Genomic DNA, 22,513 nt, shown 5'->3' on the forward strand with positions numbered 1-22,513 from the left:
CTTGTGGAAAACTACTTATTTCCATAAGCTTCAGGTATCTATAAAATAAGAAAAATTTGGATATGCTGTTTGGCAAATATATAAAGACAAGTAAATAAACAAACATAAAAAGAAATGGGCAATTGGTAGGTCCTGATAGAGATAATCAATGGCCTTTGTAAACATCACAGAATGAGAGACTACTAATCCTGATGTGCCTCCTGACTGAGTACATACTACTAGATATTCTTCCAAGATAAAAAATATATATAAAAGATAACTAACTGCTTATTTGTAGATAATTTAGAAACAGAACCATGCTAAACAAAACCACAGAGATGCCAACCTCCATACTATAGGAAATTACAGGGCAAACAATCTGGGCTCCACAACAAATAAACTGTACACAAAATAAGGAGAGAAAATGAGAAGGAACATGTTGAATGCAGATACAAACTTAAAAACAATATAACGTTATGCTAAAAATCCCTCTACTTTTATATATGTTTGAAATTATTCATAACAAAAAGTTAAAGTAAAAAATGAGCAGACCATCATTAAAAATGGTAACAGTTGAAAGCAAGATAATCCGCTTATAAAAGTCTCTTGTCTATCCACCTGGTTATTTGACTACTAACCCAGTCAGCAGAAATTAACATGCTAATGCAGTTATGAGATCACAAAATGTGTTTATATTAAGTATAATGCAATTTATGGACTTTCCAGGAGCCCAGAAATCAAGAAAAGAAAAAGCATCAAGGTTTATCTTTACAGTTACAATTTTGAGGAAGTCTTCCCCTGCAATGTGCTCACCCTACAGCCCTGGCCTACTCACATTACATTTCTAGAGGAATCTTACTCAAATGATACTCCAAGTGAAGCTGCTTAAGCCTTGGACTTCAAGTCCTCCTGGTGCAGCAGTAACATTTGTAGCACGCCCTTATGTAGTACTCAATAGATTTTAAGACATATAATTTTATTCTTACTATAGCTCAGTGAGGTAAAACAAAACAGGAAATTCATCACCATTACTTTCATTTGAGACACAGTTTCACTCAGCCGCCTGGGCAAGAGTGCAGTGGTGCAATCTCAGCTCACTGCAACCTCTGCCTCCTGAGTTCAAGCAATTCTCGTGCCTCAGTTTCCCAAGTAGCTGAGATTAGAGATGTGCATCACCACACCCAGCGAATTTTTGTATTTTTAGTAGAGGTGGGGTTTTGCCATGTTGGCAAGGCTGGTCTCAAACTCTTGACCTCAAGTGATCTACCTGCCTTAGCCTCCCAAGTTGCTGAGATTACAGTGTGAAGCATTGCACCCAGACTAATTCATCATTATTTTAAAGAGAAACCATCAGCTGTGGAGGTGCTCATATTATTAATTTTGAGGCAGAGGAAAAAAGAAAACAGAATCACCAGCTTCTCCTTCAACCCAACAACAAAGAAAGTATCCACTGAAAGCAAACCACACTAGTCAAGAATGCATTATTCTTATATAGACCTATTAACAAGGAAAACAAGAAATGGACAAATAACTGGAAAATATTCTCAAATTAAATGGTTAATAAGTATATGACAAAAAAGTTTATTAATAAGCTATGAAAATGTCATGCCATTTTTGCTTGTCATATAATCATTTATTTAAAAAATAAATCACCTCATTGAGAAATGACTGATATACAAAGAGCTGTACATAGTTAATGTCTACAACTTAATGAAATTGGAGATAAGTATGTACCCGTGAATCTCTTACTACAATCAATATCATAAACATATCCATCATCTCCAAAAGTTTCCTCCTTTTTTTTTTTTTTGAGACAGAGTCTCGCTTTGTCACCAGGCTGGAGTGCAGTGGCTTGATCTTGGCTCACTGTATCTTCTGCCTCCTGGATTTAAGTGATTCTCCTGATTCTGCCTCCCGAGTAGGTGGAACTATAGGTGCATGCCACCTGCCCAGCTAATTTTTGTATTTTTAGTTGAGACGGGGTTTCACGATGTTGGCCAGGATGGTCTCGATCTCCTGACCTTGTGATCTGCCCGCCTCGGCCTCCCAAAGTGCTGGGATTACAGGTGTGAGCCACCGTGCCCCGCTACCTATTCTTTTCAAATAACATATACTGTTTTAATTGGAAAATTAAAAATTGTATATATTTATGGTATACAACATTACGTGTGTTTTGAAAAACAGGCTTGGTCTGTTGCCCAGGCTGGAGTGCAGTGGCTCCATCATGGCTCACTGCAGTCTTGGCCTCCTGGACTCAAGCAATCTGCCCATCTTGGCCTCTCCAAATGTTGAGATCGCTGGCATGATCCCCTCTACCCAGCCACATATTTTTGTTTTGTTTTGAGATGGAGCTTCATTATTGTTGCCCAGGCTGGAGTTTTTTTTTTTTTTTTTTTTTTTTTTTTTTTTTTAAATACAGATGGGGTCTTACTATATTGCCCAGGCTGCAATAAAACTCCTAGGCTCCAGGAATCTTCCTACCTCAACCTTCCAAGTAGGCCTATGTCACTGGCCCTGGCTCAATGTGATATTTGGAAATATGCATACAAGGTGGAATGGCTAAATCAAGTTAATTAACATGCATTACCTCACATACTTATGTTTTTCTGAAAAGAACACTTAAAATCTACTCTCTTAGCAATTTTCAAGTATACATTTTTATTAACTATAGTCACCGTGAGGTACAATAGATCTCTTGAGCTTTTTTTATCCTAACTGCAATTTTGTTTCTTTTGACCAACATTTCCCCAATCTCCCCATTCTATCTTATTTATTATTATTTTGGAGAATGTGTTAAGAACACAACCTAAGATTTATCCTCTTAACAAATATCTGCACTCCCATGTTTACTGTGACATTATTTACAAAAGATAACACATGGAAGCCATCTAAATGTCAAATGACAAAGAAAATGTGGTATATACATAAACTGGAATATGATTCAGCCTTAAAAGTGGAGGGAGGGGAGAGGATCCTACCATTTGCAAAAACATGGATGAATATGGAGGACATTATGCTCACGTTATACTCATGTAATTTAGATTATTCACAATTATATTGAATAATCTAAAATAATTTTATAATATAATATGATTATATGATAACCGTAACTGAGGGAGAGAAGTATGGAAATAAGCATTCATATACCAAGAGCCTACTAAGTTTCAATCTTCCTGCCAGGCACCATCTTTGTTGACAAAATTCATCTATTCTTCATAAACATACAATGAAAAAGTCAAGTAAATTCATCTCAGATTCAAGTGTATCTAGTCCTTTTGGGGAAAAAGTCAATGAACCCAAATAAATCATGACAAAATGACAGATCCATACCATCTTGTTTCCAGAAAGCCACTAAATATTCAATAGTATTAAGAAACAAGGGCTTATTTCAAACAAAGAGAAAATGTCAAACAAATCCAACCGTATCACTGTCTTCCTGGCTATACATTCCATTTCAGGGACCAAGGTCAGGTGTTAAAACAAGCAGAGAAGACATGTTCCAGGAATACTCCATCAATGGCACACTACTACAAAGCTAACATTCTGGACTAATCTAAATATTTAACTTTCTGCCCCTTCTGCTTATTTTAAAGTATCCAGTCAATATCAGTGCTCAGTCTGTTTTATGTTTATTTTACATGCAAAGACATACTTTTTTAAAGATTTATTTCTATTCTTGTTGGTGAACATTCTGGGTATTACAAGTCCCACCTTTCCACTTTTAGCTTAATTTCATGTTCTGCTGACACAGCCTTAAAATTGGGAAGAAAATAACAATATATAGCCACTAGCAATCCCAGTGCTCTACTGCTGTTCCTAAAGAATCTTAGTAATTTTTTAAAAATCTGTTTCCTTTCTAAAAATTTTATCCTCACAAAGCTGTAAAAGTGGGCTTTCCGGTGGACAAAGGAGTTGCTTTAACCAGATAAACAACCAAAGAAATGCATTATACTCTAACAGTGATTGGTCATATTGGGCATCCAGGGAAGCAACTCTAATGGTTCTGAACCATTAGGAAGTGAGATCCTACCACTCCCACAAATGATGGACATTCCAAAACTTGGTCCAGTGAGGCCGTCCTGGTATTTCCTTCTATGGAAAAGATACTGTCCCCTCCCTGCCCCTGGGCATCAGAAAGAATAATGACTGTAGTATACTGAAATCCTTGAAAAGATATTTAAAAACATGAGTTCATGATGTTACTCACAAATACAGAAAGGGGAAACAATAACAACGACACAACAAACAGACTCCCACAAAAGAGTGATCCCCAGTGGAGATTACCAGGCACCAATGTCTTATGCTGAAATTGTGTGATAAAAGGGAAAGAATTAAGCATTTTTCTTGCTTTTTTTGGATGACCTATATTTCAGGGTAAACAATCAATTAGAAAAATCAACACTTTTCAGTCACTAATGAAGTAATGAGGCGAAGATCAATATATGAAGTCGTTAAAATGAAGATGATAGGGACCTTACAATGGAGGTCTGAATCCAAAAACCCATCTTAGTTTACACCAAGCGTGGAATAGCCCCCAAATTAGTTACTTTATAAAGGGATGTAATATAAATCACACAGTATGGCCTATCATGTATTCATGCCCAAAAATGGCAAGGCTGAATTTAACCAAACCTTCCAAATCTAATTAAGCTTTTACATTTACAATAAATAGAGGGGACACAAGAACAAGCAAAAGGACACCTAAAAGAAGAAAACAGACAAATCCAGAGGAGAACCTTTTCCCCGATAGGCTGTCACTTCTTTCAGCAATTCAATGGCACACAAAAAAATAAATCTTCCTACTCCAGCCTCCCAAGTAGGGTGAGAGAAACTGCTCCAGATTAAAAAGCACTTAAAAGATTTAACTAATGCAATATATTGACTGACCAATTTAATTGTAAAAAGACAACTGAGGAGGAGAAAGAAGCAATCAAAAAGTTGTGGCTAAATCTTGATAACTGTTAAACATGAATGATTGGTTTCTGGGATTGGCCATACTATTCTCTGTATTTTGGTATATTTACCGGTATGAGAGGGAAAGAAGAGAATTAGACACATACCCTCCATGGAGATAAAACCCAAGCCATGGAAGACATGGAAGGCTTTAAAAACAGGTTTCTTTGTAAACCTACCAAGAAGATACTGATCCCATGAGACAGGAGTCCTAAGATGTATGTGATTTAAGTTATTCAGGGAAATGTTCACTAGCAGTGTTTGTTTTGCAAACATGCCCCTCCTTCTTCCCCAAAGTCACAAGGGAGAGAGACTTTTTGATAAAACTTTTCCTTTCCAAATAAATTCAGGCTTCTGGGTGAGGGACAACAGGTAAGCAGTATCAGCTGAAAAACATAATTCTCTGCCCAGGGTGTGGGGTGTAATCAGCATTCCACTTATTCATTGCTCCATCTATCAAGTGTAGATAACAGTGGCTGACTCTGGGGTCAGGAGGGGCTAAGGATCACCTAAGTATGTGCCTGTATTCTGCACATGATGGGGATTCAATTAAATGACAGTTAAAAATCATACTCCTTTTCAGAAAAAAAAGTCATACTCCTAGCTAACTGCCTACAACTTCAAGGTCCTGGATTCTACTATACCATGTGGGTATCGAAAAACATCAGATGAAATTGCAAGTCAGCCAGCACACTTATTTCAGCCACGTGGGACCATAAGCAGAGGATCCAGTTAATCTGTACCTGGATTTCTGCCATAACAATGTGTAACATAACAAATGTAAGTTGTTTTAAACAAAAAAAAGAAAACACACAAGAAACCTCTCCATACTCTTTTATGAGAGTTTGCTTATTCCATACATGCTACCTCTGAGATGACTAAAGCAGCATGCTGGTGAGATGCATTCTGTGATAAGAGTTAAAACTCCTGAAAAGATTCCTCCTATTCACAGAAGAAATGCTATCTAGATTTCCTAAATGCGGCATAATATCCGTGCCCAGTGCTGCTGCTTTCTGTTTGTTTCCTTCTGGGCATCTCTTCAGCTGCACCGATCATGAGCTCCAGTTCTTCTGTGATTTCTTCCTCCCAACATTTTCAGTTTTGATCATCACACCGGCCACTCCTTTAGTCTGTACATCTGTTTCCACAATGTCTACTTAACTGAAATCTTTCTCATGTTCAACTAAAAAAAGAAAAGACTACCATGAGGTCTTTCCCATTCACTGAATAATTATCGGAGTCATCAGTTGCACAAGGATTGTCTATAACTTCAACTGAACGCTAGCTCTGCCTTACATTGCAGTTCCTTACAGGCCTGTTTCCTCTACTATTGTGTAAACATTCCAAGAGCAGAACTGTACCGTATTCAGCTTTTTAATCTCTCGCCTCCCCTCAAAAGTTTGCTAAACTCAAGTGAGAAAATTAGAACAGGAACTCACCATAATTTCCTGTACAGAACTGTTAATGTTTAACCAGTTTGATCTCCCTGACCTTCTCAGGGCTACTTAATTAAAAGATAGAAGGACACCCCTCCAGCTTCAGCCACTAATTAATTTAACTATTTTGTTTAAGGAGAGATACTGCTGCTCCTCCGTTATATCTCAGCATAGCTAGGATCCTAGTGGCTACACCAAGTGCAGAATGAAAAGGAGAGTAAGGGACCTGAGTTTGCACGGATTACATTATACTTATCCCAGATATTTAACTCCAAGCAACCATCACTTCTGCCAATGTTTCACACACACACCCACACACACCCACCCCCACAAACCTCCCATATTTGAGATGGGGTCTTGCTGTGTTGCTGGGGCTGGAGTGCAATGGTGCGATCATGGCTTACAGCAGTCTTGACTACATGGGCTCAAGCGATTCTCCCACATCAGCTTCCTGAGCATTTTGGACCAGAGGTGCGTACCACCTCACCAGGCTAATTTTTGTACTATTTGTAGAGATGGGGCCTTGCTATGTTGCCCAGAGTGGTCTTGATCTCCTAGGCTCAAGTGGTCATACTGCCTCGGCATCCCAAAATGTTGAGATTACAGGTATGAATCACTGTGCTTGGCCTAAATATTTATTGATAAACAAACAAACAAAAAATAAGGTCTAGAGCTGAGAATTAAAAGCAGCTATCAGAGCAGGATGTAATGTCAAATCCTATTCATACAAATATCTATGTGTATATTTGCATAGCTATTCATCCAAAATGTTAAAATACTTATCTTTGGTGGGTAACATAATTTTCAGCATTCAATTTCTTTTTTGAGATGAAGTCTTGCTCTGTTGCCAGGCTGGAGTGCACTGGCGCAATCTCGGCTCACTGCAACCTCCTCCTCTCAGGTTAAAGCGATTCTCCTGCCTCGCCCTCCTGAGTAGCTGGGACTAAAGGTGTGTGCCACCACACCCAGCTAATTTTTGTATTTTTAGTAGAGAAGGGGTTTCACCCTGTTGGCCAGGATGGTCTCTATCTTTTGACCTCATGATCTGCCCGCCTCGGTCTCCTAAAATGCTGGGATTACAGACATGAGCCACCGCACCTTGCCATCATTCAATTTTTAAAACATACAGATTTAAATAAGTTATATTATTAAATCAATTAACATGAGGAAAAACTCATGTGTGTTTGTGTCTGTGTGTGTATACTTAGAGATGGAGTCATGATATGGTGCCCAGGCTGGAGTACAGTGACTATTCATAAGCAAGACACACTAAAGTCTTGAATTCCCAGGCTCAAGTGGTTCTCTTGCTTCGGCCTTCTAAGTAGCTGGGACTATAGGAGCACGCCACTATACCTGGTGGCACATGCCACTGTACCTGGTTTTATATACATGTATTATAAAAACGATGTTTTTACAATGCCTTAATCTTTGTATTAAAATTTTTTTTAACTTCACATTTCTTGAAATAAACTTGTACCACATTTGGTATTGGAACTGGTAGTATGGTGGGAGAGAACACGGCATTTGTGAAAGATACTTGGTGTGGGTAGAGTCTCCTGGGGAGGTTCTCTGAGAATGAATGGGTGTTATGTTATCCAGCTCTTCATACAACCAGTTACTCGTGGGTTAGTCACTAGAGAATACATAGCAGAAATAAAAGCCCCCTTTTAAAGGAGAGGGGGACACAAAAGCTTGCAGGTATTTTTTTCTTTTTTGAGATACAGTCTCACTCTGTCACCCAGGCTGTAGTACAAAGGCGCCATCTCAGCTGACAGCAACCTCCGCCTCCTGGGTTCAGGCAATTCTCCTGCCGTAGCCTCCTGAGTAGCTGGAATTACAGGTGACTCCCCCACCACACCCAGATAATTTTTGTATTCTTAGTAATGAAAGGATTTTACCATGTTGTCCAGGCCGGTCTTGAACTACTGACCTCAAGTGATCCGCCCACCTCTCAAAGTGCTGCAATTACAGGTGTAAGCCACTGTGCCTGGCCAAAAAATGTTAATTTTAAATGATTAAGACCAGAGGTTTTTAAACTTTGGTTTTAGGACACCTTTACACATATAAACACAATCAAACCTAAAAGAACTTTTATTTGTGTGGGGTTTTACCATATTATACACTTTTGAAGTTGAAAAAGGTTACTGGCCAGGTACAATGCCTAATGCCTGTAATGCCAATACTTTGGAAGGCTCACATGGGAGGACTGCTTGAGCTTAAGACCAGCCTGGGCAACAAAGCAAGGCCCTGTCTCAACAAAAAATTAGAAAATTAGATGGGTGAGGTTGTGCGTGTCTGTGGTACCAGCTACTCTGGAGGCTGAGGCAGGAGGATCACTGAAGCCCAGGAGTTGGAGGCTGCTGTGAGCTGTGATGGCATCACTGCACTCCAGCCTGGGCAACAAAGTGAGACCCCATCTCTTAAAAAAACAAAAAAAACTAGTTTATTAATTCATGTTTTAAAAAAACAAACCCATTACCTATTACTGCAAATAAGATATTTTAAAGAAATCTACATATTTGAGAAAAAAAGATAAAACTTTAGTTCTACATTTTTGCAAATCTCTTTAGCATCTATCGAGTTTAATAGAAGAGAAATGGTTTCTCATGTCTACTTCTAATTAAATCTACTGCAACATATTTATTGGCTCTAGTATATGAAAAAAGTATCATCGCACAGAGATACGTAGCTAGCTGACCAAAAGAGTATTTCAATATCCTTTTTACAGGTAACTGGATACTCTTCTCTGCTATTACACCAACACTTAATAAGGGGTGGTTATTAAAGATGTATTGGATCATGCAATCTGAAACCTTATCCAGGGGCTTTCCTATTATATGTTCCATTAAAATCCATTGTACTGGCCTGGTGTGGTGACTAACACCTGCTATCCCAGCAGTTGGAGAGGCTGAGGCAGGAGGATGGCTTGCCGCCAGAAGTTTGATATCAGCCTGGGCAACAAAGCAAAGACCCCATCTGTACAAAACGTAAAAAAATAAGCTGGGTCTAGAGGCCCACACCTGTAGTCCCAGCTACTCTGGAGGCTGAGGAGAGAGGATTGTTTTAGCACAGGAGGAGTCTGAGGCTATGATCAAGCCACTGGGCAACAGAGTGAGACACACTCTCTAATAAAATGTAAAAACTAAAAGAAATTTTTAAAAATCCATTGTCCCATTTTATACAGATCTTAACCCATGCATCATTTAGATGATAATGGTTTAATGAGTTATGTGGATCTTCCAAATCTTCACCCATTTCATGGTGCAATTTAAAAATTCATTAATATGGATGGGAGTGGGTGGCTCATACCTGTAATCCCAGCACTTTGGGAGGCTAAGGTGGGCAGATCACTTGAGGTCAGGAGTTCGTGACCAGCATGGCCAACATGGTGAAACCCTACTTCTACTTAAAAAAAAACACACACACAAAAATTGCCAGGCATGGTGGTTTGTGTCTATAGTCTCAGCTACTGACAACACTGAGGTGGAGATTACAGTGAGCCAAGATCAAGGCACTGCACTCTAGCCTGGGTGACAGAGTGAGACTCCATCTCAATTTAAGAAAAAGAAAGAAAGAAATTTCATTAACGTCGCCATTAATCTGTTGGGAAGCTTTACATTAAAGTTTTCAAAAATTCAAATTTTTGCCTTAAAGCTAAAATTTTATTATTTGGAACAAAAACTGTCATTTTCCTTGAAGTGACAGGCACATCGCAATTTTTCAAGAAAAAGTCGGCCGGGTGTGGTGGCTCAAAAGGTCAGGAGATCATGACCATCATGGTTAACATGGTGAAACCCCATCTCTATGAAAAATACAAAAACAATTAGCCAGATGTGATGGCACACACCTGTAGTCCCAGCTACTCAGGAGGCTGAGGCAGGAGAATTGCTGGAACCCAGGATGTGGAGGTTGCAGTGAGCCGAGATCACACCACTGCACTCTAGCCTGGGCAAAAGAGTGAGACTCCATCTCACACAAAAAAAGAAAAAGCCAAAATTCAAGTCTGAATAACCATGGTTTATGAGTGTCAAGTAAAAATGGATTGAAGAAAGCAGCCACTTGCCCTACACCTTAAACAACTATAGAAGAACGTTATGTGCACTCCCCCTTCTGTCACACTTAATCATAAAATGATTTGTACTGAAGAGATGACATTAAAAAAATTAATAATTTTTACCTGTTTATCGAAAACATTTTTAGGTAAAACAGGCTTTTTTTTTTTTTAAACAAAGTGTGTGGGAGTGAGAATGCATACTTTACTGCTGCACACTTTTAACCAATGCTCACACTGGTAAATGATTACTCATGTATTTTGGTGCCACTGTCTTTTATGTATTAAGGTGCCAGTAGTGATGTCTACTACTATACATAAGAAAGGCAAATTCCTGTGAAAATAATACAGGCCTCATGTACTCCCTGAAAGAATCTCAGAGACCAATTAAGGGGTATGTGGACCATGCTTTTAAGAACTGCCATACTGTAGAAGAAAAGGCAGCTCTTTCAGGATTACAGAAGGGAAGTAAAAGAAAGCCTGGGTCAACAAGGTAAGAAACACTTTCCTTTACAATGAGCAAGTGAGGTGTGCACATGGTCTTTAAATAAATAAGTTTATGCTACCTGTTTTTTCTGGATTGTCCCACTAAGTCAACTCCCTTTACTCTTTCATCTCAAAATAATGAATAATTTTAGTTTATAAAACAAAAGTTGTGACAGTTATTTGCATTACAATAGAATTCTGTGATATCCAAGGAGGTTTGAGTCCCTGACCCCTTCTTGTTTGTTTATAGCTGCTCAATGATTTGATGAACAGAAATTCAGCCTGGTGCTATGGCTCAGGCCTGTAATCCCAGCATTTTGGGAGGCTGAGGTGGGGACCGCCTGAGGTCAAGAGTTCAAAACCAGCCTGGCTAACACGGTGAAAGGCTGTCTCTACTAAAAATGTAAAAATCAGCCAGGTGTGGTGGCTTGCCCCTGTATATAGCTCCTTGGGAGACTGAGGCGGGAGAATCACTTAAACCCGGGAGGTGAAGGCTACAGTGAGCCGAGATTGCACCACCGTACTCCAGCTGGGCAAAAAAGCAAGACCCTGTCTAACAAAAATAAATAAATAAATTCAAGGCAAATGTTAATAGCCTTGATAATCAAAGACTATCCATTAAATCATAATGCACATTAATTGAATCAGCTGATCTACAATGTGCTGCAATTACTATCTCCTACATAAAACAAGTTATATCTGTATTTGAAACATTCCTACCAAATCCATTGCCTAACATTAAATTATTAAAAATTAAAATTATCCATGCTAAGCACTACCGAGGAGAGAGGTGTTGATGAGATCAGATGTTTGATCTTTCTTCTTAGAAAACAGAGTTTTGCTTCATTCTTGTATTTGCCAGGGTGGGATACAGGTAGAAATGAACATTAGATCTCTGGTGTATAAGAATATTTTGCTGTCCTCCTCTTCTGTGGTTTTGAACCATATTTTTATTTCTTAAAATATCCAAGGGATGGCACCTGGTGCTTTTTCTTTCTTTTTTTTTTTTTTTGAGATGGAGCCTCCCTCTATCGCCCAAGCCAGAGTACAATGGCGCAATCTCGGCTCACTGCCGCCTCTGCCTCCCGGGTTCAAGCAATTCTCCCACCTCAGCCTCCCAAGTAGCTCGGATTACAGGCACCTGCCATCATGCCTAGCTAATTTTTGTAGAGACAGAGGTTCACCATGTTGGCCAGGCTGGTCTTGAACTCCTGGCCTCAGGTGATCCACAGACCTCAGCCTCCCAAAGTGCTGAGATTACAGATGTGAGCCACTGTGCCCAGCCCCTGGTACTCATACACATATCCAGAATGCCAAATATGCAACCAGACTGTTGAAAAGAGTCTCTCTTATCTGAAGGGACAATCTGGCCCACAGATCCCTGGGGTGGTAAGGGTGTTCAGAGTTACAAAGTCTAAATACAAATGGAAATAATCTCCATGTTTCTGTGAACACAGCTTATAGTAGCTTCAAACTGGCCTACAGCAAGGAGAGAATCCCTAGGATGGAGTCCCCAGTGCAGAGCTGCCTTAAAGGGCATGGGTACATGAGTCAAGTAAGCACACCCCTGCAACCCTGGCTGCCATAATCTGTTGTCTTTCTCCTCTGTGTCTCACCTCCTGGCCTCTTTCTTTTACTATCCCCTGATGGTTCTGACTGCCTCAAGATCTGTACTACTTTCTCCCCAGAACATTTTTCTTCACACTGAGGCTCCTATCCAACAAAACCCTCACCAGTAGAGACTTGAGGTAAGAGAAAAGGGTGAAACAATGATATGTACCCTCACCACCACCTCTTCCCAAAATCTTAGGGTGGGGTGGGTGGGAGGGCCACCTTTCTAAATGTACCTCCAAATGTGCCTGCCCAGTGGCATTCCAGGTGAGATCAGGAAGAAACTTCAGGGCAGGTCCCTTCCCCTTCTAAATTACCACCACTATACTAAACAACTCCCTCTAGATGGAAGACTTGTATGGGGTTCTGCTCTTATGCCTGTTTCCTCAACAGTTTCTTAGAGCTTGAGGAGGCAGTCCTGATTTAAATCTACCTGGATAGAAAGGTGTTCATGAAGTGAGAATTTGTGTTAAGTATAGTATGGTCAGTGGCCAGGTACAGTGGCTCCTGCCTGTAATTCCAGCACTTTGGGAGGCCTAGAATTTGGAGACATAGTGAGATCCTGTCTCTATAATTTTTTTTAAGCTAGCCAGGAGGCTGAGGGAGGACCATTTGCGCTTCAGCCCAGGAGTTCGAGGCTGAAGTGATGGGCTATGATTATACTCCAGCCTGGGTCAAAGAGCAAGACTTCACCTCAAAAACAAAACAAAACAAAAACATCCAAACACTAACAACAACAAACAATGCTCTGGATATACAGTCCTGGATGGAAAGGTGTTTATGAGGTGAGAAATCATGTTTAAATAGGATGGCCATCTATTTTATCAAAAGTAAACCAAACCAAAAAACCTGCCATACGCTGTATATTTATACAGTATGTATAAAAGCACAGAAATATATGCATAAAATAAAAAACAAAATAAAACCACATACACACAAATAAGTAAATAAAAATAAAAAATAAAAAAAGGAAATATATGAAGAACGTCAGGCAAAGTGGTATGTGCTTGTAGTCCCAGCTACTCTGGAGGCTGAAGCAGGAGGACTGCTTGAACCCAGGACTTTTAAGCCAGTATGGACAACACAGCAAGCCCAATCTCCAAAAACAGAGAACGATAGAGAGACAGACTGACTAACTTGAGGCATGTTCTGTTAAAATGAACTGAAAATTTTATCTCCCTGAATAACCAACCCAATATCATGTAAGACAATTCTCACATTTCTATGTTAGTTTTGTTTTTCCCAGAGATAACAAAGTACACCAAAACTAAATATAAACCATCTGGTGGTTTAACTTCAGGAAACACTTTATAGTTAATGCACCTTAGCAATCAAATTTGATGCTACTGAATGATACTGAAGCTTAATTCCCCCCTTCTGGTTTTGTTTTTTTTTTTTTTTTTTAAGACAAAGTCTCACTGTGTTGTCCACCCTGGAGTGCAATGGCGTGATCTCAGCTCACTGCAACCTCTGCCTCTAGGGTTCATGCAATTCTCGTTCCTCAGCCTCCCAAGCAGCTGGGATTACAGGCCCACGCCACCATGCCTGGCTTTTTTTTTTAAGAGACAGGTTTTGCCATGTTGCCCAGGCTGGTCTTGAACTCCTGAGCTCAGGAAATCCACCTGCCTCGGCCTCCCAAATTGCTAGGATTACAGGCATGATAAAATGTGCCCAGCCTGAAGCTTCATTTTTTCTATTTTAATTTAATTTAATTTAGAGACAGGGTCTCACTCTGTCACCCAGCCTGGAGTGCAGTGGTGTGATCTTGGCTCAATGCAACCTCTGCCTCCCAGGGTCAAGAGATTCTACTGCCTCAGCCTCCAGAGTAGCTGGGATTACAGGCAAGCACCACCACACCTGGCTAATTTTTGTATTTTTAATAGAGATGGGGTTTCACCATATTAGCCAGGGTGGTCTCTAACTTCTGACCTCAAGTGATCCACCCACCTCAGCCTCCCAAAGTGGTGGGCTTATAGGGATGAGCCACCTCCCTCAGCCACGCCATTCTAATTTTTGTATTTTAGTAGAGACGGGGTTTCACGATGTTGGCCAGGGTGGTCAAAAACTTCTGATTTCAAGCGATCCACCCACCTTGGCCTCCCCCAAAGTGCTGGGATTACAGGTGTGAATCACTGCGCCCAATCTTGATTTATTCAATATGTAGTTGATTAGCCCTGAAATCCTGACTTTATAACATGATGTAGTCCTCCGGTGTCTTTAGTAAGTACATTTTCAAAGGTCTGAGTGAGTATAAAGCATCTTCTAAGGAATATCTTAGAAAGAACTATAGATGCCAAGCATCCATGGACTACTTTGAAAAGAAGTGAGATATGGCTCATACCTGTAATCCCAGAACTTTGAGAGGCCAAGGGAAGCGGACTACTTGAGCCCAGGAGTTAAGAGACCAGCCTGGGCAATGTGGTGAAACCCTATCTCTACAAAAAATAAAGATTTTGCTGGGTGTGATGGCATGCACCTGTAGTCCCACCTATTTGGGAGGCTGAGGTGGAAGGATCACTTGAGGAGGTCAAGGCTGCAGGGACCCATGATTGTGCCACTGCACTCCTGCCTGGGTGACAGAGTCAAACCTGGCCAATCAATCAATTAATCAATGGACCATAAGGTAGGCAATATTGAAGGGCAGGAGGGGGAGTGAGTTTGGAAATAAATAATAAAAATATAACTAAAAAAAAAAAAGGTAAGTGTGGTGATGTGAGACTAGCAATGCGTTTTAGGCCTTAAAATGAACTATGTGACTTTGGGAAAGTTACTCGAACTCTCAGAGTTTCAGTCTCCTTAGTTATAAATAGACATTTTATATACAGTTCTTAAGAATGTTTCCTTTCTTCCCATCCATTAAATAAAAGCCTATGAATCATTCAACCAAATGCCAGAATTCAAGCAGCTCAAGAGCTGGTTTGGCTTGAGACATCAGACAGTTAAGAGAGACATCTATCTGCTATGATTCCTCTTGCTCTGATTCTAGCAAGCCTATCTGTGCCACATGAATACAGAGTGCTCTACAGCAATGGCAGCAGAGACTGAGGTGATGCTTTGTGAGAGCCCAGATATTATTTCCGGCCCTACTGAGCCACTTAATCTCACTGGCAGCAAAACTCTGCCCTAAAGATAAAGGGGTAAGTTAAATTACTTCAAAATTCAAAATTCAGTAAGAGATACATTTTATTATGGGTATATTAAAAGATGTAAGGATAAGCACCGAAATGTTAATGGTGATTGTCTCTGGGTGCTAGAATTTAATGACTTTTATTTTTTGCAGGATTGCCTGAAAATGTTTTTTCTTCTGAGAAGCATGTAGAATTTTGGTTATCAGAGAAAAATGAAATAGAAAGTTTTGCCCTCATAACACCTGGAATTTTTAGTCATTCCCTTGTGTCCTGTTCCTTCTGCCCAGATCAATTAGGTATTCCTCATGCCCAGTCAGTCTTCATAAACAATGCCGCTGAAAGAGAGCAGGTGTGAAACTGACAGACATCTGCAGTCTTTATAACTGTGTACACCATACACTGCTGCCTTAGAAAATGCAGGTACCAGGCCTCTGTTCCACGGACATAACGAGCTTCAGAAAAAGCACTAGATGACCTCACCCCACAGAGATGAATGTTAAGAGATTTTGTATTTGCTGAGTGTTGTATCTGTGAGATACTCTATAGGCTCTCTGAACCTTCACAGGGTCTCTTCAGACATGAGACAGAGAACTCACTTCTAGTTAGCCTAGGTTGGTATTGCACAAATGGGAAATTCCAGGGACAGGGCAGGTAAACAAGGAAGTAATCTGATTATTCACCAAAAGGTTATGTGCTCATCAGGTATCTAAGAGTACCAATCTAACAGAGCAAGCTTTTGAGAGAGGGAAGGGAGGAGGGAAGAAAGGTGCAGGGTTAAGGGAAAAGAATATTAGAGTAGGAAGACAAATTTAACTTTAAAAATTCCTTGATTTATCTTAAACGTAACTGTGCATCAAAACTACCCAAAGAGCTTTTAAAAGCCTAGAGTGGATGAAAATAGTAAGAATAATAATTATTTTTTAAAAGTACGGAACCTAAGTCCCAGACCAGACCTTCAGAGCCAGACTCCCTGGGGCTACAGTATAGGCATCTTCATTACTCCAGAGTTCCGAAGCCTTTTGATACTTGCTCCACAAAAATGGAATTGAAAGGACAGGCTCTGTCTAAATTGAGTAAAGGCTCTATTAAGTGTTGAATGCCTCCACCTTTAAGGGCACTATTATAATAAGGGAGTTCGAGACCAGCCTGACCAACATGGAGAAACCCCATCTCTACTAAAAATACAAAATTAGCTGGGCGTGGAGGCACTGCATATAATCCCAGCTACTTGGGAGGCTGAGGCAGGAGAATTGCTTGAACCCGGGAGGCGGAGGTTGTGGTGAGCCAAGATGGCACCATCACACTCTAGACTGGGCAATAAGAAGGAGACTGTCTCAAAAATAAATAAATAAATAAAACTATGGTATGTTACCAAAAAAAATTTTATTATGTATTTCTAGATGTCAGACGCTGAGTACAGAAAACACAGAAAAACTATAGGTCTCATAATTATGAGGGACGAAAGGCACATGAATGTACATATTTTTACACATACACACTAACAGTCACTGTGGACTGACTCTGTGGCCCTTATTACTACTGCTGTGTAGCTGAGAAAACTGAGACACAGACAGGTTATAGGTAACTAAACCTAACTTACAAAGCTAGTAAATGACAAAATAAGTAGTCTAGAATTTAAGTCTCTGCTCTATCACTTGATGTACTGTATTGCTAGGGCTGCCATAGTGAAATACCAGAGTGAGGGCTTAAACAATTATTTATTTCCTCACAGTTCTCTAGAGGCCAGAAGCCCAAGATTTAGGTGTTGGTAGGGTTGGTTTCTCCTTAAGTCTCTCTCCTTGCCTTGCAGATGGCTGCCTTGTCCTCTGTCCTTACACGGCCCTTCCTCTGTGTGTATACATACCCGGTGTCTCTTTTTCTTCTTATAAGGACAGCAGTAATATTGGATTAGGGCTCCACCCCTAAGGGCCTCACTTGAACTTCATCATCTCTTTAAAAATCTTATCTCCAAATATGGTTACGTTTTGAGATACTAGGAGCAAAGACTTCATCATATGAATTCTGGGGGACACTATTCGGCCATCACACTTATTTGACGGTGTAACCTCAGGAAACTTATTAGACTTTCTAAGGCCTCAGTTTCTTCAACTGGAAAACAAGTGCTTTTGAGAATCAAATGAGGTAATTCACATAAAATGCTTAGCGGAGCACCTGGCACACAGCATCATCACTTTACAGATGAGAAAAACAAAAATCAGAAATAGTAACTTACTCTTTCTTCATCTCCAAAGTAGAGTTCTTATTATACAATACTACCTTCCTGTACAATCTAATGCACAATCTAGGGGAATTTAATGTAATTTATAATGCTTCCTCATCTCTTAACCTGATTTCTCAGGTCTTTTAAACTTTATTACATACAAGGAAGACAAAGAAAAGCTCAAATTAATGATCAATTCTATTAATAAAAACTTAAGCAGGTAGATGTACTACTTTCTTGAAATTGTATGTCAATTTGACTCATCCTTTCTCCTAACTTGCAAAGATAGTTGGCTGCACTCACACTGTGATGACACCTTAGAAGATCAATACCTGTTGTAACTATTAGGAAAGGCAACTCCACGCCTTTTTTTAAAATTAACAAATTATGACTGTACTTTACATTTACGTAGTACTCTTACATGCACCGTATCTATTTAATCGTCAGCCCAATCCTGGGATATTGTTTTATGTAGCTCTCCTAACAATTAGGTACAGAAAGTATTATTCCTATTTTATAGCTGAGGGAATAGCAGCACAACTAAGTTACTTTTTTTTCCTTCAAGGTCACAAAGCTTGTCAATAATTGGCAGAATTACTGACAGGATTCTCACTGACATCTTCTACCCTGAAGCCAAGGTTCTCCACAGCAGGCCACTATCTACTCGGGTAAGTTGCAACACCTAGTTTTCTCACTCTTCATGCCTGGCGCAAATACTCAGCAAATACAGCAGTCTGATTCGGGGGCAATCTTAACTAAGCTGCAGAATCTCTTTTATGTCCTCCATATGGGGCCAAGTTTTTCAGACAACTTTGACCACCATCAGCTCCCTGGAATGACAGCTCTTTTATAGCAACAACCAACTTCCTTCTTCTCCACAGTCTAGCACACTGGGTGCTCGTTTAAGTTCATTAAGTTCAGATATTTGCGGAGAAATTGAGAGTTCAAGTGAATGTTTGTTGTAAAATCAAAACACAGATCATTCTTCCTTTAGTGATGGCAATGAGTGCTTTTCAATCACTACCATATAAAAACATTAACGATAAGAAACATTTATAAAAAAAAATTCTCTCTCTTAAGGCCTACAACAAAGACTAGCCTTCAGGGCCTTTCCACACCCCAAATTCTGCAATTCCATCATAGTCTACACCTGATAAGTAGTAAAAATAACCAGCTGGAGTACTGATTCCGAGTACAATGCAACTGGATTTGTCCATGTAGAGCCAATGTAATGTTTTTAGTCTTGCAGTGTGCTTCCAGGAAAGCAACGGTTGTATGTGACAGGCAAGTCCCCAGTTCCCAGAGGGAAGGGCAATGGATAATAAAGTTGACCTGAGCCACAGTGAACTTGCTCTCATCAAGACATTGTGTCGTAAAAAGGTGCTATATTAAGAGAAATCATGCTAACTTTTATTTTCTTGAGAATACATGGCTGGCTGCTTTGATTTTTTTTTTTTTAACTTCAAATTTGTGTTGCTGTGAACAGTTGGGCAAGTTTTTACCCTGTCATGGAAACTATCTGGCCATTTTTGCACTGTTCTGGTATGCCAGGAAGGGAGGTGAGCAGCGCTTGCCAGAACAGAGTTCTAAGCTCTGTTTGTATGCTCTCTTGTAACTTCAGGGACTTGTGAATGTCCAGTTTCTTCATAATTGTTGCTTTGTATAGCATGTTGTGTCTTGGCTACTACTACCTTCCTGGCTACCTATTTCACAGGGCTGTTGTAGGAGATTCAGAAAAAGTTTTGTGGTCCCGATAAAAAGAGTACCTGTATTCAGCAGATAAATGGAAATGTAAAGTTAAGTATCACCAGCATTACATTTCCTGTCTGAACTAATCTTTTCAAAGAACTCTGAGATCTGAGGCTGGCAAATTCACTAAAAAGGCAAAGAATTGCTTTAGGTTATCTTTGCTAAATCAAGTATCCTAAAAATATTCTTTTTTGATAACTTGATCAAAAAAGAAGAAATTTCAGAGAGAGGAGGCACACAATTGAGTCTGTACTTCTACAAATAGTCCAATTTCAATATCAGTGTACTCACTATAATATTAAATATATATCATATACAAAGTATTAAGCTAGATACTATAAAGAATGATGTAAAGAATGTCCTATATCCTTCTGTACTACAAGTACGCTATAAGATCTAACTTTTGTTTAGATTTCCTTCCCAAATAAGCAAAAGTTTCTAGTTTCCCTGAACAAAGAAAGTGGAAGAACAAAATAATTTTTTTCTCTATTATGATTTTCTGGCTTCATAGAAACATTTATTTTAGAACATGCTGGCAGAGTTATCTGTTAGTTTCTACTGATGAGTAGCAGGTTTCTCAATAGTGACTGAGCTACAAGAATGGCTGTGACTTCCAAAGATAATGTGATTAAATCTGACATGCACGACATGGATTTGTGTCCTTCAAATTCAGTACGAAGAGTTAAAATGTTTTATCATCAAAGGAAGAAGACCATGATTCTGTGGTTTAGAAAGCAGAAAAAAAAAAGATGGGACAGAAATATTCCAAATAACTTGGAATCCAAGTCACTTGGGTTTCCTTGAACACTCTGCCATATTAAATGACATACGGCTCTGCAATGAAAGGAAGAGTTAAGGCCTGTCTCACGCCCCACTTCTGCCACTGACAGAGCTTAAGAAAAAAACTTCAGACAATCTTTTAAAGTTATCCAATGAAAGACAGAAATGGTAGTATGGACATATAAAGAAATAAGCTCATTAATGCTGGGTAGAAGACTTGTTGAGCAATTAGCCAGTGTCCTTATCCAATTAAGTTAAAACAGGAAGCCCCAAATTTCTTTAATGTTTTATGGTATTACAGTTTGCTAGATTGACTGTTCCAATAAATAAACTCTTTGCATGTGTTTACTTTTACCCCTAGAGTTATGGCTGAATGGAACCAACTTTGTAAGATCTGCTTCTTTCATTTTTAATATCCTATTTTTCCAAAGCCACTGAGCTGATGTCCTTCAACAAATGGAAATAGTGACTTGCTCTTTTAGTAAAATTTAATTTAGCAAATTAAAGTAAATACTGAGAACCAGGTGTCACACCCAAACATAGGGGAATGAAGGGTTTATACCCAAGGCAACTAGGGGCATACTCACAAAGGAAATTTGTAGTACATCAAATGCAATTCTGAAGTTATGGTTCTGTTGAAGCTGAACCATCTTTTGGGACAGCCAATCCCAAACAAGATTGCTGTATTTGGAATTCTGACACCAAGATTGCCTAGGCAACCTCTTCACAGAAATGGAAAATAAGACTCAGCCAGCTCCACATCCCATGGTGTAACCTCACATGCAGCACAAGAACAGTTCTTAGTTATTATTATTTCTGAATGAAAAGTAGATTGACTTACATGGCTCTCTGGCAATGAACTGAGGTACAGTGTTGGGCAGAGGAGTACTGGGGTTTGGAGTCCCTACGAGTTTATTCTTGGCCATCTTCGTGTTTGCCTTAGCAAACTCTAGTCGCAGTGTTTGCGGGATTTCAGGATCAAAGCGGATGCCCTTTGGAAATAAAGAACAAATGGAAGATGTTTTCATTTCTTTAGTCAAACCAGAATGGTGACAAAATAAACACCAGTAAACCCTGGTCTATCAGGAAAAAAGGTCATTTTTACTACTTACACAAGTCACATGAAAAACGACAACACAAAGAATCCCAAAAGTCAGTAGGATTTAGTTTACTTAAAAAATTTAGTTATAGATTTTCAATACCCCCCTTTTAGACAAAAACTTTCCAGTTTAAAATTTGAACGAGCAAATTCCTAGCACAGTCACACATTTTAATATATAGTAATTTCAGTTACCTTTGACCCTATTCCTGAAAGTTTATCTAAAACAGATCATATTTAGTAAAATAAATCACAGACATTATGAAAGACAAGTTAGGGCAGGACATGTCTAAGTGGAACCCTTCCACCATTCAAGAATGCCTTCATTATTAAGCATCCAATACCATGAATTCTGGACCCTACGCATCAGAAAGATATCCCAAATAGACTGTATTTTAAATGTGCACCCATGGGACCCACTCAGGTCCCATGATTATATGGTGTGGTCTATAAAGGAATTGGAGTCCTGAAAATGAGTCTCCTAAGAACACAGTTGCCATTTAGTGTTCTGAATGTACACACTAAGGCCTGTGGCCTCCAAAGCATCCCCTGCCCCCCACCATTCTTCTTAATGAGCTTCAAGAAAAGTAAGAGCAATATCCACAAAAATAAGAGTCTCTTACTCCAGAGACCAGGATGAACAACTCTGAACTTCAAAGGCTCAGCTTCAAGGATACAAGGAAGAGCCTGTGGCTGGATGGTAGTGGCATCAAGAGGCAATAAGTGGGCAAGGGGAAGGAAAAAGAGGTCCCTAGAAAGGTCTAACAAAAGCTACAGAGCCCTGATCCAGAGGTCCTGGAGTGGGTGGAATTTCTTCATGAGCATGACTCATTCATTCTGAGAAGAAACCAACTGAGGGCCATAGCAAAAGGGTTGGGGAGAATACCCTTGTGCATACCTAATCAACACCGAAAAGCGAAGACAGTGCCTGTTTTGTGAAACCTAAAAACAAATTTTCTTAAATTGGTGTTGGTTGTATGCATTTTTTTCTTTTTAAATTTGGGAAACCTCAATATTATT

General features: G+C 39.5%; 1 protein-coding gene across 7 annotated transcripts in view; it reads right to left on the minus strand.

Moving 5' to 3' along the window:
• RBPMS (RNA binding protein, mRNA processing factor) overlaps positions 1 to 22,513 on the minus strand; it is a 189,275-nt gene that overhangs the window by 46,462 nt on the left and 120,300 nt on the right. For all 7 annotated transcript variants that reach the window (XR_004271977.1, XR_004271976.1, XR_004271975.1 and 4 more), the window contains exon 5: positions 21,236 to 21,386. Coding sequence is in view for 4 of the 7 variants with exons in the window: in XM_032288302.1 (XP_032144193.1) it covers positions 21,236 to 21,386 (151 nt within the window). In the remaining 3 variants the exon portion in view is untranslated. The remainder of the gene's footprint in view (positions 1 to 21,235; positions 21,387 to 22,513) is intronic.

The sequence above is a fragment of the Sapajus apella genome, unplaced genomic scaffold (assembly GCF_009761245.1).
Source record: "Sapajus apella isolate SASKATOON/1434 unplaced genomic scaffold, GSC_monkey_1.0 scaffold21, whole genome shotgun sequence".
NCBI classification, from domain to species: Eukaryota; Metazoa; Chordata; class Mammalia; order Primates; family Cebidae; genus Sapajus; species Sapajus apella.